The sequence below is a fragment of the Corapipo altera genome, unplaced genomic scaffold (assembly GCF_003945725.1).
Source record: "Corapipo altera isolate COAL_440 unplaced genomic scaffold, ASM394572v1 57, whole genome shotgun sequence".
Classification (NCBI taxonomy): domain Eukaryota; kingdom Metazoa; phylum Chordata; class Aves; order Passeriformes; family Pipridae; genus Corapipo; species Corapipo altera.
This window is the reverse complement of record NW_020884905.1, coordinates 6572292-6585534: the sequence shown is the minus strand read 5'-3', so window position 1 is coordinate 6585534 and position 13243 is coordinate 6572292. Positions and strand designations below refer to the sequence as shown.

The 13243-nt window shown below is 44.2% G+C and overlaps 1 protein-coding gene across 2 annotated transcripts in view; it reads right to left on the bottom strand.

Annotated features, from left to right (window-relative positions):
• The window catches only part of NEGR1 (neuronal growth regulator 1), a 224384-nt gene that overhangs the window by 93439 nt on the left and 117702 nt on the right, over positions 1-13243 (bottom strand). For both annotated transcript variants that reach the window (XM_027651572.1, XM_027651571.1), the window contains exon 3: positions 6823-6948. In XM_027651572.1, coding sequence (XP_027507373.1) covers positions 6823-6948 — 126 coding nt within the window. The remainder of the gene's footprint in view (positions 1-6822; positions 6949-13243) is intronic.

The window sequence follows — 13243 nt, the reverse complement described above, 5'->3', positions numbered from 1 at the left end:
CACCACAGAGCAGTAAACCTCAAGCTGCTTCCTCAGAGGGCACAGAAAGAGAAGTTTACAAGGCAGGAAAAGGACAGATGTTCCCTATTAAGTCATTCAGTAGCAGGACACAACGGCTTGGTAAAGCCCCAAGGAATCTGAGCTCTAAATTAATCTGATCTTTGTCAGGCAAATGTGCCAGCATTCCTGCTGGAACCCGGGACAGGACAAGCGGGAATGGCTTCCCACTGCCAGAGAGCAAGGTTAGATGGGATGCTGGGAAGGAATTCTTCCCTTTGAGAGTGGTAAGGCCCTGGCACAGGTTGTGGCAGAGAAGCTATGGGTGGAACGAGATGGGCTTTACAGCCTCTCCCAACCCAGGCTGGGAGGTCCAGGTTCTATGAAACCAGCTGGTGCCAACAAGTACAACACACAGCCAAGAGGACATGTAGAGGTTTCTCTGGAGACCACATCCCTGTCCGTCCTCCCTCCCAAAGTCATCCTGGAGAATGCTGGCAGATCCCAGGGGTGCGTGAGTGGCAGCAGAGCTGATGGCTCTGGGCAGGCCACTCCTGCCTGGCCCCTCTCCCGTGGTACAGGTAAACCCTCCCTGGTCTGGGACAGTCTTAGCCTGTCTCTGCTGATCCTCTCTGCCTTGGTCTGTCACTGAAGGTTCCCTGGCTCTTCTCCAAACACTTTCAGCTCAGTTGCGGGAACAGATGTTTGTGCTCAGGCCGGTAATGCTTCACCTGACCTGGGAGCACTGCGCCAGCGCTGGGATGGAGCTGTTCCCTGCAAGATGAGTAATGATGGCATGAGGGAGGCGTAGCTCTGTCAGTGCTCATCAGGTCAAATCACTGAATCATTTCACATTCTGCTGCTCAGGCACCTAAAAGGAACCAGCTTTGCTTTGGGCCTAATGCAGCAATAAATCTCCTCCCTTTAGGAAGGTGACTGCGTGGCATTGTCTCCACTGGGACAGGATCCCACTTCATCCCCCAGCCTGTGAGCCCTTTGTCTCCAGCCCCAAAAGACCATCTCCTGCAAGACGTCACCTCAATGAAGGGAAAGTTCCATAAGAGAAAGCCCCTCACTGCCTTTAGGGCTGTTCCCCAGCAGATGACAAAGTGACTGGGAACAGCAACTCCAGGCGCTGCAAACCCAAACCCATGAACAGTAAAAAAGGTGATTGAAAAAGAATTCTTTGATAGAGGAGAGTTGAAACAAGATAATCTTTAAGGTCCTTTTCAACTTGAACCATTCCAATCACAAAAGCCTGGAGTGACAGGACAAGGAATGGCTTCAAACTGGCAAAGAATAGGTTTAGACTGGATATAAGGAAGAAATTCTTCCCACTGAAAGTGGGGCCCTAGCACAGGTTGCCCAGAGAAGCTGTGGCTGTCCCATCCCTGGAAGTGTCCAAGGCCAGGTTGGACAGGGCTTGGAGGAATCTGGGATAGTGGAAAGTGTGCCTGCCCATAGCAGGGGGGATTGGAAGGAGATGAGCTTTAAGGTTCCCTCCAACCCAAACCATTCCAGGATTCGGTGAACCAGGAGAAAATAATCACTGGTTTTGAGCTCTCTGTGACAAAGCTTGAGAAAAGAGGTCCTTCCAGCCAGCAGGATTGCCAGGCTGTTTGACACACTGCTAATTGAACTTGGAATTCCAAAGTTGGGAAATGCAGTTCGACAGCGAAATCCTTCATTTGACATGGTCGTTGCTGAGAGCAGCTTCACTGCACATGCAGCAGCCAAGAGGAGGCTGGAGGAGACCAGCTTCTCACTGATAACAAATTACACAATGCACAATTACACTGGCATGAGGGGAAACTGGTGTGAAATGACCTCACCAGCAGTATCTGCTCCATGTTGAGAACTTAGTAAGAAAAAAGAAACAAGATAGAAACTCATGTTTCTAAAACTTTCACTTTTAAACCTATTTTTAAGTGAGGGATGGAGGATTTTAAAAGATTTCATCATTCGTACACACACAAAGCCCTTGGAATCTGATAATAATCCATGTCAGTTAAGTATTTTCAGCCTGAAAATCCGAGTGTGAAGTACTTGCACTTGAACAAAACACTTCTCATTTCTGTCACGTGTGGACACATCTGAGAGGTAGTGGCTCTGCAGTAGAAGGGCAAGTGGAACAGAATCTTTGACATTGGCTGGCTCAGGTCAAGCTTTGTTTGTTTCTCAGCATTCAGGGAGAGTTTTTAAAAACCCTCTTTGCTTCTCCCTCAGAGAAGGACCTCAGTGTTGTGCAGCAGTGGGATTGAGGAAGAGTCCTGTAGCCCAGGGACTGGCAGCGCCTTTTGTCCGCAATGGAATCGGCTCTGAAGCTCCTTCCCCACCAGCCCAGCCCGGTAATTGCAGAGCTCTGAAGATGAATTGCACTAATACATGGTCAGGCTGTGATGATACATTAATGCAATATATCTCCACAGCTTTAGGGCTGTCCAGGAGCAGCGGGAGGGGCATTAGAGTGCCTTCAGTCCTATCACATCCTGCACACGTGGTAAATGGAAGAGGGAAAGGGAGAGGGAGAGGAGGGAGAGGAGCCATCATATGGATATGTTCAAGTCTAAACTCAGCCTAATTTCTGCTTAGTGAGCGCTACCACTGGTTTCCTCAGCGTTGGTGAAAACTCTGTTATTTTGCACATGCTAAACAGTTCTTACAGGACTTTTGGTGGTTTGTTGGGTTATACTGGAAATGTTTCTGTGTCATCATTCCCTGGAACCCGGACAGAATGAACAATGGGTGTTCTGGTGCCAGGATCTGCCTTCCACTCAATGTGGGAAGATCTGTGTTTATCCAGCTAAATTCACAGTTTCTGAAAATCTATTCTTCCAAATGCATCCCTGCATCCAGATCATTATCCTGTTCGGGAAATTAACTGAAAGCTGAACTGGGAACAATGGAGATATAACCGTGAGAAAAGGAGCAAGAGAGCAGGGAAGAACTGAAAAATATGGAACTGGATGGAAGTAACCAGGGATCATAGAATCCTGGACTGATTTGGGTTGGAAGGAACCCGACAGCCTACCTTGTTCCACCCCCTGCCATGGGCAGGGACACCTCCCACTATCCCAGGTTGCTCCAAGTCCCGTCCAACCTGGCCTTGGACACTTCCAGGGATGGGGCAGCCACAGCTTCTCTGGGCAACCTGTGTCAGGGCCTCACCACCCTCACAGCTGAGAATTCCTCCCCAATATCCCATCTAAATCTCCCCTCTTTCAGCCTAAAGCTGTTCCCCCTTGTCCTGTCACTGCACCCTCTGAGCATCCCAATCCCTCTGCGGCTGGAGAACCTCCCTTTTGGAAACTTTTGTCAAAACGAAAGTGGAAAAGAATTTTGACATAACAGCACCTGAACTTTGGAATGCAGAAACATTTTATCAAAAGATTTCTGAATGTCTTTTGTTAGTTTTGCTGCCGACAGAGCTTAGCCAAATCCTCAGTGTAACCCACACACACAGGTTGGACATACAAGTGCTAAAGCTGGAGTTGTGTCAGAACTGAATTCTTTAGCATTCTGGTTTCATTCTTAAACTATCAATGATGCACTTTGCTCTGAAATGTCAGAACAAAATAAGTAATACCTGCAATTTATTCGGGTGACATTTCAACAATACAGATTTCCAGATTACAAACTGCAGCCTGAGCGTTCCGCTGAGTGTGGAGATTTGCTGCATTTACATAATGGGGCTGTGTAATGAATATTTATATAATGAAAGCATTTACATAATGACTGCAAGTTAAACATGCACAATAAAGATTCCAGGCCAATGATTTACAGACTGAGCTTAAAAATCACCTCAAAATGTATTTTATTTTTATTCCTACGAAAGGTTCAATTTATCTCGTGTTCCAAAAAATTGAATCCAACCTCGTGCAAGTCAAGGCTGCGTTGATGTAAATCATGATCATATCCTGGAATTAGTCTACATTGAGTCATTTGTATTCAGAGATTTCAGTTCCTTATCTTTTAGCAGCAGCTTTGACAAACAATTTGAGAATATTCTAAATATGCTTGGTTAATATAATTTAGTGCTGGATTGGAGATGCGATGCTTCCCTGTGAACCTCATTAGTGCCACTGGGAATTACAGGGCAAAACTGGGAGAAATTAGAAAGTGCAGATGAAGTTGATGTTTAGAGAGAGGTGAGGTGCTGCAAACAGAATATAAACCATTACAGAGACCTGATGTTTGCAACTCTCTTGCATTTTCTTTTCTAATAAATCCAGGCTTTGTGTTTGCCAGGCTGATGTTCCCTGGGCTACGAGAGCCATTTGTAACTGTCTGCAGCCGGAACATGCACCTGAGCACAGAAGTGTTACTGGAATGGAAGAAGTCTTCTTTATTTGTTGCACTAGCAGAACATGTGCTGGAAATTGTACCTTTGTTTCCATCACATTTTACAAGATTTTTGCACCAGAAGTTATTTGGATCCTGTGTTCTTCCATTCCAGACCGAGCTGTGTCCATTAATCAAGCAGGGGACACCCAAGGCACGTCTCAAGGCACAGAATCCCAGAATCACTGAGGTTGGAAAAGAGCTCCAAGGCCATCAAGTCCAAGGTGTGACCAAATCCCCACCTTGTCACCCAGAGCAGAGCACTGAATGCCAGGTCCCAGTGCTCCCCCTTGTTGCCCACCACTTGGAAAAGGAGGGTTTGTGGGGATGCAGGTCTGTGACATGGCATCTGCAATGAATTTGCCAGACCTCAGCACTGAGGCTTGTGAGGTCTGTGACATGGTGTCTGCGATGACTTTGCCAGGCCTCAGTACTGAGGCTCATCAGGGCATCTCTGCCTGGGCTGTCCTGACATGCTGCATCAGCCTGGGAACTCTCCCTCCTCTCAGAGACGTCCCTGCCTAGTCTGTGGTATCTTTGCCTCTTTTTTGTCTCCCATGCGCACTATAAACTAAAAGAGGAGAGATTTAGATTAGAGATTGGGAATAATTTCTTGGCTGTGAGGGTGGGAAGGCCCTGGCACAGGTTGCCCAGAGAAGCTGTGGCTGCCTCATCCCTGGAAGTGTCCAAGGCCAGGTTGGACGGGGCTTGGAGCAACCTGGGAGAGTGGAAGGTGTCCCTGCCCGTGGCAGGGGGTGGGACTGGATGAGCTTTAAGGTCTCTTTCAACCCAAACCAGTCTGAGATTCTGGGATTCTATTCATATCCACTTCCAAGAAGCAGTGAGAAGGCAGAGTGAAGCAAGAATTTGACACCTAAAGGGAAAACAAAGAGAGGCTATACCTGCCTGCCCTTAGACCTTAAGTGGTGGGAACAGCTCCTGTGGGAATACCTCCTGTGTACCCACAGTTTGCTGTGCTGGGCACTTGGCAGGAGCACTCTGAGCACCCCCATTGTCTCTCTCTGTTCCACAAGATCTTCCAAGAGTGTTTGCCTCAAATTCCATTTTCAGTTCTCACTGTGGTAATGGATGAGCACACCTATCGTTGTTTGCAGCCCTTTTGTCAAGATACAGAGCCAGGGGCTCACTGGAAGCCCTTCTGATTACCTGCATTAATTTTCATGGAGGCATTAAGGTTGAAAAACCCTGCAAGCTCATCGAGCCCAACCATCGCCCCAGCACTGCCAAGGCCACCAGTCACCCATGTCCCCAGGTACCAGATTTTCATTTTGCCTGAATTCAGGAGGAGGAGACTGCCTATTCCTCAGCCTCTCCTGCAGCCTGAGTGCACTAGTTCTCCTTTTCTGCTTTATCCTTCTCCAGGAACATTATAAGAGCTCCTTTCTGCAGCCACTCAATGCTTTAAGCTATTACTCTAAAGTATCACCACGGCTTCTAATAAAATTTTATTTGACATTTAGTTAAAATCCATTTTCTGCTACAACTGAATTTTTCCTCAAGTCCCTTGATGGACACTCCAAGCCAAATTCATTGTCATTGTCTTAAAGGTCAAAAGTGACCTTTTTTTCCCACATCTTGCTTTGTAAAGCAAACTGTTCCTCAGGATTATGAGAGGCTGTGACAGTCCATGAAAGCCTCCTTCCCTGCAATTACACGGATTTTATAAAAGTTGTGGGAGCAGAGAAAGCCTTTCATTGCAAAATCAATCATGACTGTAGAGTCCCTGTAAAAGAATCAGTGCAATGCCAGTCCAGCCAGCTGGGAGCAGGGAGCAGCTCCTTCCAGGAACACCAAATCCATCCTAATTTCCAGAGATAGGGAGTGGAGATCTCCCCACAGACCCTGCTTTGCTCCCAGGGAGCAGCTTTGGTGGCTCTACACCAAGCCAACAGTGGAGAGATGCCTATAACATTAGCCAGAACTTTTCTTTAAATATGTTATGAGGAATCAAAAGTATAAATGGAAATATCAGATAGAAGGGATACCTTTAGTTGCCATTTTATTTGCAATTTTTCCTAAATATCATTTACTTCATTCATTAAAACCATTCCAATAAGCTGTGCTGCATCAAGGAATAATTGTTCAATGGTATAGAATCCTAGAATATCCTGAATTGGAAGGGACCCATGAGGATCACTGAGTCCAGTTTCAGGCTCTGCACAGGACACCCCAAAAATTCCACCCTGCATCTGTAGTTACAGTAAAATAAATGACAGTAAATTAAATCTATTACATGATGTGTTCATGTTAAAACATACTTATTCATATTTAAGAGGCCCTTATGTCTTCATTTGTCTGCTATAGTAGTATCCCAGTATTCCCTGATCTCACCCAAAATCTGAAGAAGATTCTTTTCTAAAGGTCCCATTAGACAAGCACTTTTTAAGGCAAAAATGCTGCCACTTGTCCCACTTGTGACTCCCCAAAACACTAACCCTGTTGGGGTGGCAGTTCCACACTCACCAGATGGGGAGATGTGCCTCCAGGAGATGGAAGGCTCCGGCTTCCCTGTGGCCAGACACACCAGGGTCACGTTGCTGCCTTCGTTCACAATGATGTCACTGGAGATGCGGAATATCTTGGGAGACACTGGAATGAAACAAGGAGAAAGGGGTCATGGAAAGCTGCTGACTCAGTACAATCCCAGCAGAGCACAGAGAGTTAGCTGGGAGAGCTGGGATACCTGGATTTGCTGGGAGAGCCGGGATAGCTGGATCACCTTTGGGATAAAATTACAGGCAGGTATTGAAATGCAACTGTGCAAACCCTCAGTGAGGTGTGAGCACAACTATTTTCATCAGGTTTGCAGAGCTCAGCCTTGGATTCTAAATGCTGCAACTGAGAAAGCAGCAATTCCCTCTGTTTTGTGCAAAGCAGGGGTTGCTCTCGATTTCCCAGGAAAGATGGATGCTCTTGTTGAAAGGCTGAGCTTGCTCGTGACAGTGTGTAAAGAAGAGAAAATGAAATTGTTCTTGTACTTTTAAAAATCAAGATGCCTGTTACATCCTGCCTGTGTGTACTTGGAGAGTTGTATCTTCTCCTGCAGAAGACTAAAATACATTTATTTCTGTTGCCTCATATTGCTTTGAGGCCCCCAGCAGCACCAGGGCTAAGAAAAAAATAAGCTGGATTTTTTTTTTCTTTGATTTCATCAGCAGAATTCTTCACTAACCCCATTTTCTGTACTATTTATACACCTGGGCATCAGAGAACAGAGTTCCATGTGGATGGAAAGTGATGGAAAGCATTAAATGGCCTGTCCTTAAGGGAATGCTTTACTTGTAATGTTACAAAGGGAGAAAGGGAACTCGGGGTCCCAGCAATGAAAGCAATTCTGGCTTTCAGTGTGAATCTCTCTAAAGAAAAAACCCTCTCCAGACTTTCCTGAAGCCAAGAAGGTCTGATGCAGGAGAAATGTGCAGGCTTTTGTCTGGGTTTGAGGTTGATCCTCTGGAATTTTACAGTCTTTCTAAGGGAAGATTGGACCCATGACATGGTTGAAGGTGAAGAGTTTTCCAGACTTACAGAGTGCAGATTAAGTGATTTTCTCTTAAGTATGTGCTTTGTTCATTTCCTAATTGACTGGGCTCCTCTTTAATCTTGGTTTTACAGCAAGGAAATGAAATAAAACCTAGTAGTGTCATTACAATGACACTGAGCAGGTCACATCATTCATTCATTTCCAAAATAGAATTAGAAAAGAAATGAATAAGAGATGTACATCAATTAAAATAACATATAAATAAGCACAAACATGTAGTCCTGCTGTATAATGTAATTCTGTAAATTACACAAATGACACAATATGATCTGGTACTTGTGGAGAATTGTTGATGTTATTATTATCAATGACTTCCCAGGAAGATTTTCTTTCCCAAGACAGAAATTGGCTTCCACAGTATTTCTGGAACCTCACAGTGTGAGACAAATCAGGATTTCCAGTATATCAGTATGCTGCTAATTTTTCTGCTATTTACTGACTGATAGGGATCATTACATTCAGATCACTCAAATCTGTGGAATTTAGTAATTATGACTTAAATATATATGCATGAACACAATGGAATGTTAATATTTATTAAGAATTAAGAAATGTTTATTTTGCATACGTATTTCTTCTGATACCTCTAAAGACTTTGATCTGTGAGCAGATTTAGCATTTCATATCTGCTCTGCCAAGCCTTGAGTGCAGATTAAACCCATCACAGAGCTCCTCTACATTTCAACAACTACAGCCTTCCACCCATCTCACGTGGCAGCTGAGAAGGTCAGAAAAAAATTAAATATAGCAGCGAATAAACATTTATTCAGTAAATGGATTAACGAGAGGTAGAAGAAATGAGATATTAAACAAGGATGAAAGAGGAATTAAACTCCCAAGTAAATTTTGTGCAGGGGTCCAACATGAAAAGTACTTTGCAGTAATCTGACTTCTCTTTTTAATGTTTTTAAATGAGAACCTTTCCATTTCAGACAAGGTGTGTAACCAAAGGCCTGGGAAGCTACTGTGAGAGGGAAGGCTGAGAGAACTGGGGTCATTCAGCCATGAGAAAAGAAGGTTTAAGAGAGACCTTGTCACCTTGTCACAGTATTTCAAGGGTAGCTGAGGAGAACGTGGAGACTCCCTTCTTACAGGAGTCATATGAAAAAGGTGAGAGGTAACAAGAACACAAGAGGAAAACATGTCACAGTAGAAACCATCAGCCACAGAATCATTAAGGTGGGAAAAGCCCTCCAGGATCATCACGTCCAGTCTTCGACCAAATATCCCCCATGCCCCTTCCAACCTGGCCTTGGACACTTCCAGGGATGGGGCAGCCACAGCTCCTCTAACCTGTGCCAAGGTCTCAGCACCTCCCCCAGTAACAACTACAGGGAGCTGAACATAAAGGCAACATGGGCAGTGTGTCCTCAGTGAAACGTGGTAGAGACACCACAGTCCTCCTCCCACCACACACTCCACCCACCCCTGGGTGCTGTGCACTAAGGACTTGTGACCATCCCCAGTTCTCTGAAGAGCTTCTCCAGATCATCTTTGAATACATGATTTTTTTCCATGTACACACAGGTTCTGTAATATTTTCTGTACATCTGCCTTTTCAAATTTCAAAACCAAATCTCATTTAAATATATCTAAATATAGCTGTGAAAATGCAAAATATGTTGTTGGCGGGGCTTTTTTGAGATGTTTATCAGAGATGTGACTCATCAGGTCTCGACCCGGGCTAACAATCTCCAGCAATTCATCCCACAAGCAGATGGAGCAGGTCCCTGCTCAGTCCCCATTCGCTCCTGGGAGTGGCAGTGATGGGGGCGTGGGACAGACATGCTGGCACAAGAAGTGGTTCCTCTGAGGTGGCCAAGGTAGTCAGGGCCAGTGGTACAGCCCTAAAAGTCTTCTCACCCCCTGGCAATGGACAGCCTGCCCACAGCACACAGGGAAGCTGCCTTTCCCAGGGCAAGATCATCACCTGCATCTCTGACCCACCCTGCTGTAATGACACATTAGGGACCTTCATGGCCTGAGCCCTCTGCTGTAAAGACTGAAAAAATCAAGTGAAGCATTGATTTCTCTCTGCAGACACAATAATGCATAATTTTGCTTTCCTAATATGCAGATTGATTTCATTAACTTGTGGAATATCTCGAAATCACTGACATGACACAGGAAATAGAATCTTATTCTTCTTTTTATGGCTTGGACATAATAATTAATTTTTATGACAAATACAAAGAAAAATTAGAATGTGCTTATGAGGGTTATTAAAAGCAGGTTTGAACTCCATTTGCCACTAATTGAGAATCTCTATGATTCCTCAGTTTGCAATCACCACATCCCCCGGTCTCTTGGAAACCTTCCTGTTACAAATAAGCCTGTTTTCCTGAAATTTTCATGAATTTTAGTGCTGCACTTGCGTGAAGATTTCTTGTAAGAAATCCCTAAATTCCAGTTCTTTCTTTTTCCTATTCTTCACATTTTAGTCAGGACAACGAAGCAACTTGTGGCTGAATAACTAGACACAGCCAGAACACTCAAATCATAGAAGTATGGAATCATTAAGGTTAGAAAAGACCTCTAAGATCATCAACTCTGATCATCAATATGGGAGTGGGGGAAGAGAAAAACAGGACAGTTAATCAAAGGAAAGATTTAAAGAAAAAACCCAACCCAAATCAGGTTGAAATGTGGTTATCAGGAATAGTTACTATACCTGAATCATTTGGGAACGAGAAGAGGGTGAAGCATTGACAGCTACAGGGTCTGCAAGGGGCCACAGGACCATCTGCAGAGCTCATCAAGAACCATCTCCAAGCCCCACCGAGGTGTGAACACTGCCAAACACAGCACCCGAGGTGTGTTCATCCCCCAAAACAGATGTCACTTATTTCCAGGAGATTTCACTGGCTGCTGTCCCACCCAGCAGTGAGAGCTGCTAATCCAGTCCCCCACTAATGAGCCAGGGAGGTGTGGGCAGCTCCACCACCTGCTCCTGACCCCAGCCCAGCTGCAGATCCAGTCCTAGTCTTGCTTCCATGTGGTTTGGGAGAAGATACCATCCAGCCAGTGGCTTTATGTAGGGCATGCCAAAACTTGCTGACCCCAAACTAAAAATGGCAGGATTGCAGAGTCCCCTTAAAGCCTGGACTCTGCAGAAGTTGCCATCAGTGCAGAGGTTGGTGAACCAAAGTCACAGTGCAGAAAGCAAATGTATAAGTTGTCATAAATCGGCTGCTTTGAATGCTCCCAGAAATAAGGAACTGTTTGAAAACAGTCTTAATTCTGTTAAGGTTTTAAAATTATTTATATAATAGCATCATAGAATCATGGAATAGTTTGTGTTGGAATGGACGCTAATGCCCATCCAGTCCCACCCCCTGCCACGGGCAGGGACACCTTCCACTATCCCGGGCTGCTCCAAGCCCCATCCAACCTGGCCTTGGACACTTCCAGGGATGGGGCAGCCACAGCTTCTCTGGGCAACCTGTGCCAGGGCCTCACCACCCTCACCTAACAAAATCATTTGTGTAGTTGAACATATCACACTATTGATCATAAAAAAGATAACTGTGCTTTTCAGAGCAGTAAAATAATTTATCAATTTTTTATTTAAAAAATGCTTAATTTCTATACATTTTATTGTATTTTTTTGTTTTGTAATCAGATGCACTGAATATTTACTGAGTTGTAAAATACCCTCAAATCACACATGATTTTTAGAGTATAGTTAATACAGGTTTTAAATCAGGGGAGCAAATAAAATAAAGCAGAACCACCAGCCTGTGCAAATGGGGCACAAATCTTCATTTACGTGACAATCAGTCTCCAACTGGGAAAACCAAGAATCTTTTGTATTTTGCATTTTCCTGATTAGTTCCTTGGCACAGTTTGATTGAGGAGCATTGCCTAAAGGTCCCACTCCCCCCTTATTAAACATACTTTGTCAGCTTTGGCAAAGTGGGGCTGAAAAAATAAATTATGGGTGGGCTGGGAAGATAAATGGTTGGGCCTTGAGTCTTCATTTATTTCCAATTCCTGTCAACACTAAAGCCTGACAAAAACCTCATAAAAGCAGCACTCACATAAGGTTTTGATTAATCCCTTCCTCTTCCCTCTTTTATATGAGTAGCAGTATAACCATAATCCATATAAATTAAAGTAATATCATTTATGTTTTCAGTAGAACTTTATTTTCACCTGTTATCTGTGATCAGGGATCAGTTTATTTTAGACCAACTTGAATATTAAATTCTAGAAAAAAGACCCACATTGCCACAGGAATGTGATAATGCAAAATTGGAATTAAAAACTGAATTAAAAATGTGTAAGCAAGTATTTTACCTGTTGGAACTACTGAATTTGTATCACCAGTGTCCTAAAGTCACAGGAGAGGAAGGTTTTCTGCAAGTGGACACTGGCTGGATATAGGCCCACGCACCCGGAATCCCTTCTGAAAGATTTTTCCTAAGTCATTTGCCATTCCTAAATCAATCCTAAATCATTCTAACCTTCCTAAATCATTATCATTCCTAAATCTTCCTTAATCAATCTTCCTAAATCTTCTTAAATCACTGTCATTCCTGAATCCATGCTAAATCCTGAAGGACATCAAAACCAACCTAAAATGAGCCTTGAATATGGGAATTGAATAAAAAGTTTCTTTATACTTGAGACAATCAGAATCCCTGAGAATGACTTTCCACTTAAGGTAAAAAGATGGAAAGCCTTAAAAAACAATATTGCTTGATTTTTAGTTCAGTGAGGCTGTTCTGATTTGCAGCTCCATCTTTGCAAATCAATTAACAGACCTGGCAATTTTATTTTCTACATTTCTTCTGCCTTCCAAAGCATCAGGGAGCTGCTGAGAACAAACCCACCACGAGACTAAGAATTCAGCTTTGCTATTCCCGTGTTTCCCCAGTGATAAATTGAGTACAGTAATGAAAAAATGCAGGAGAGTGATGAAAGTGCTGCAGAGAGACCAAGGGCTCGTCCTTCCCCTTCTCCCTGCATTTACCAAGTGAACAGTAGGAGGCACAGAAAACAGGGAGAATCTCTGGCATTAGAAACTGAGCAATGATTGTGTGCAGAGAGTCTGTTGCTGCCTTACAAAATAACTGGGGGTAAGAGATGCAGATCTTTGGAATTTCTTGGGGAAAGGGAAATGTCCTCCCAAAGAATTTTCAGCATCCCAAGGAATACTGAGCAGCAGCCTTTGCTCGGAGCCTCCTCCTGCCCTGAGGAGCAGGAGCTGGTAGGTAGGTGAAGCTTTGGGCTCCATCCTCCTCCCTCCCAACATAACTTTGGGCTTTAGGCCAACCACAAAACCCCATTCTGCTCTTGGACCTGAGGGATGAGCCCTGTTTGGGCTGGGGAGATGAGTAG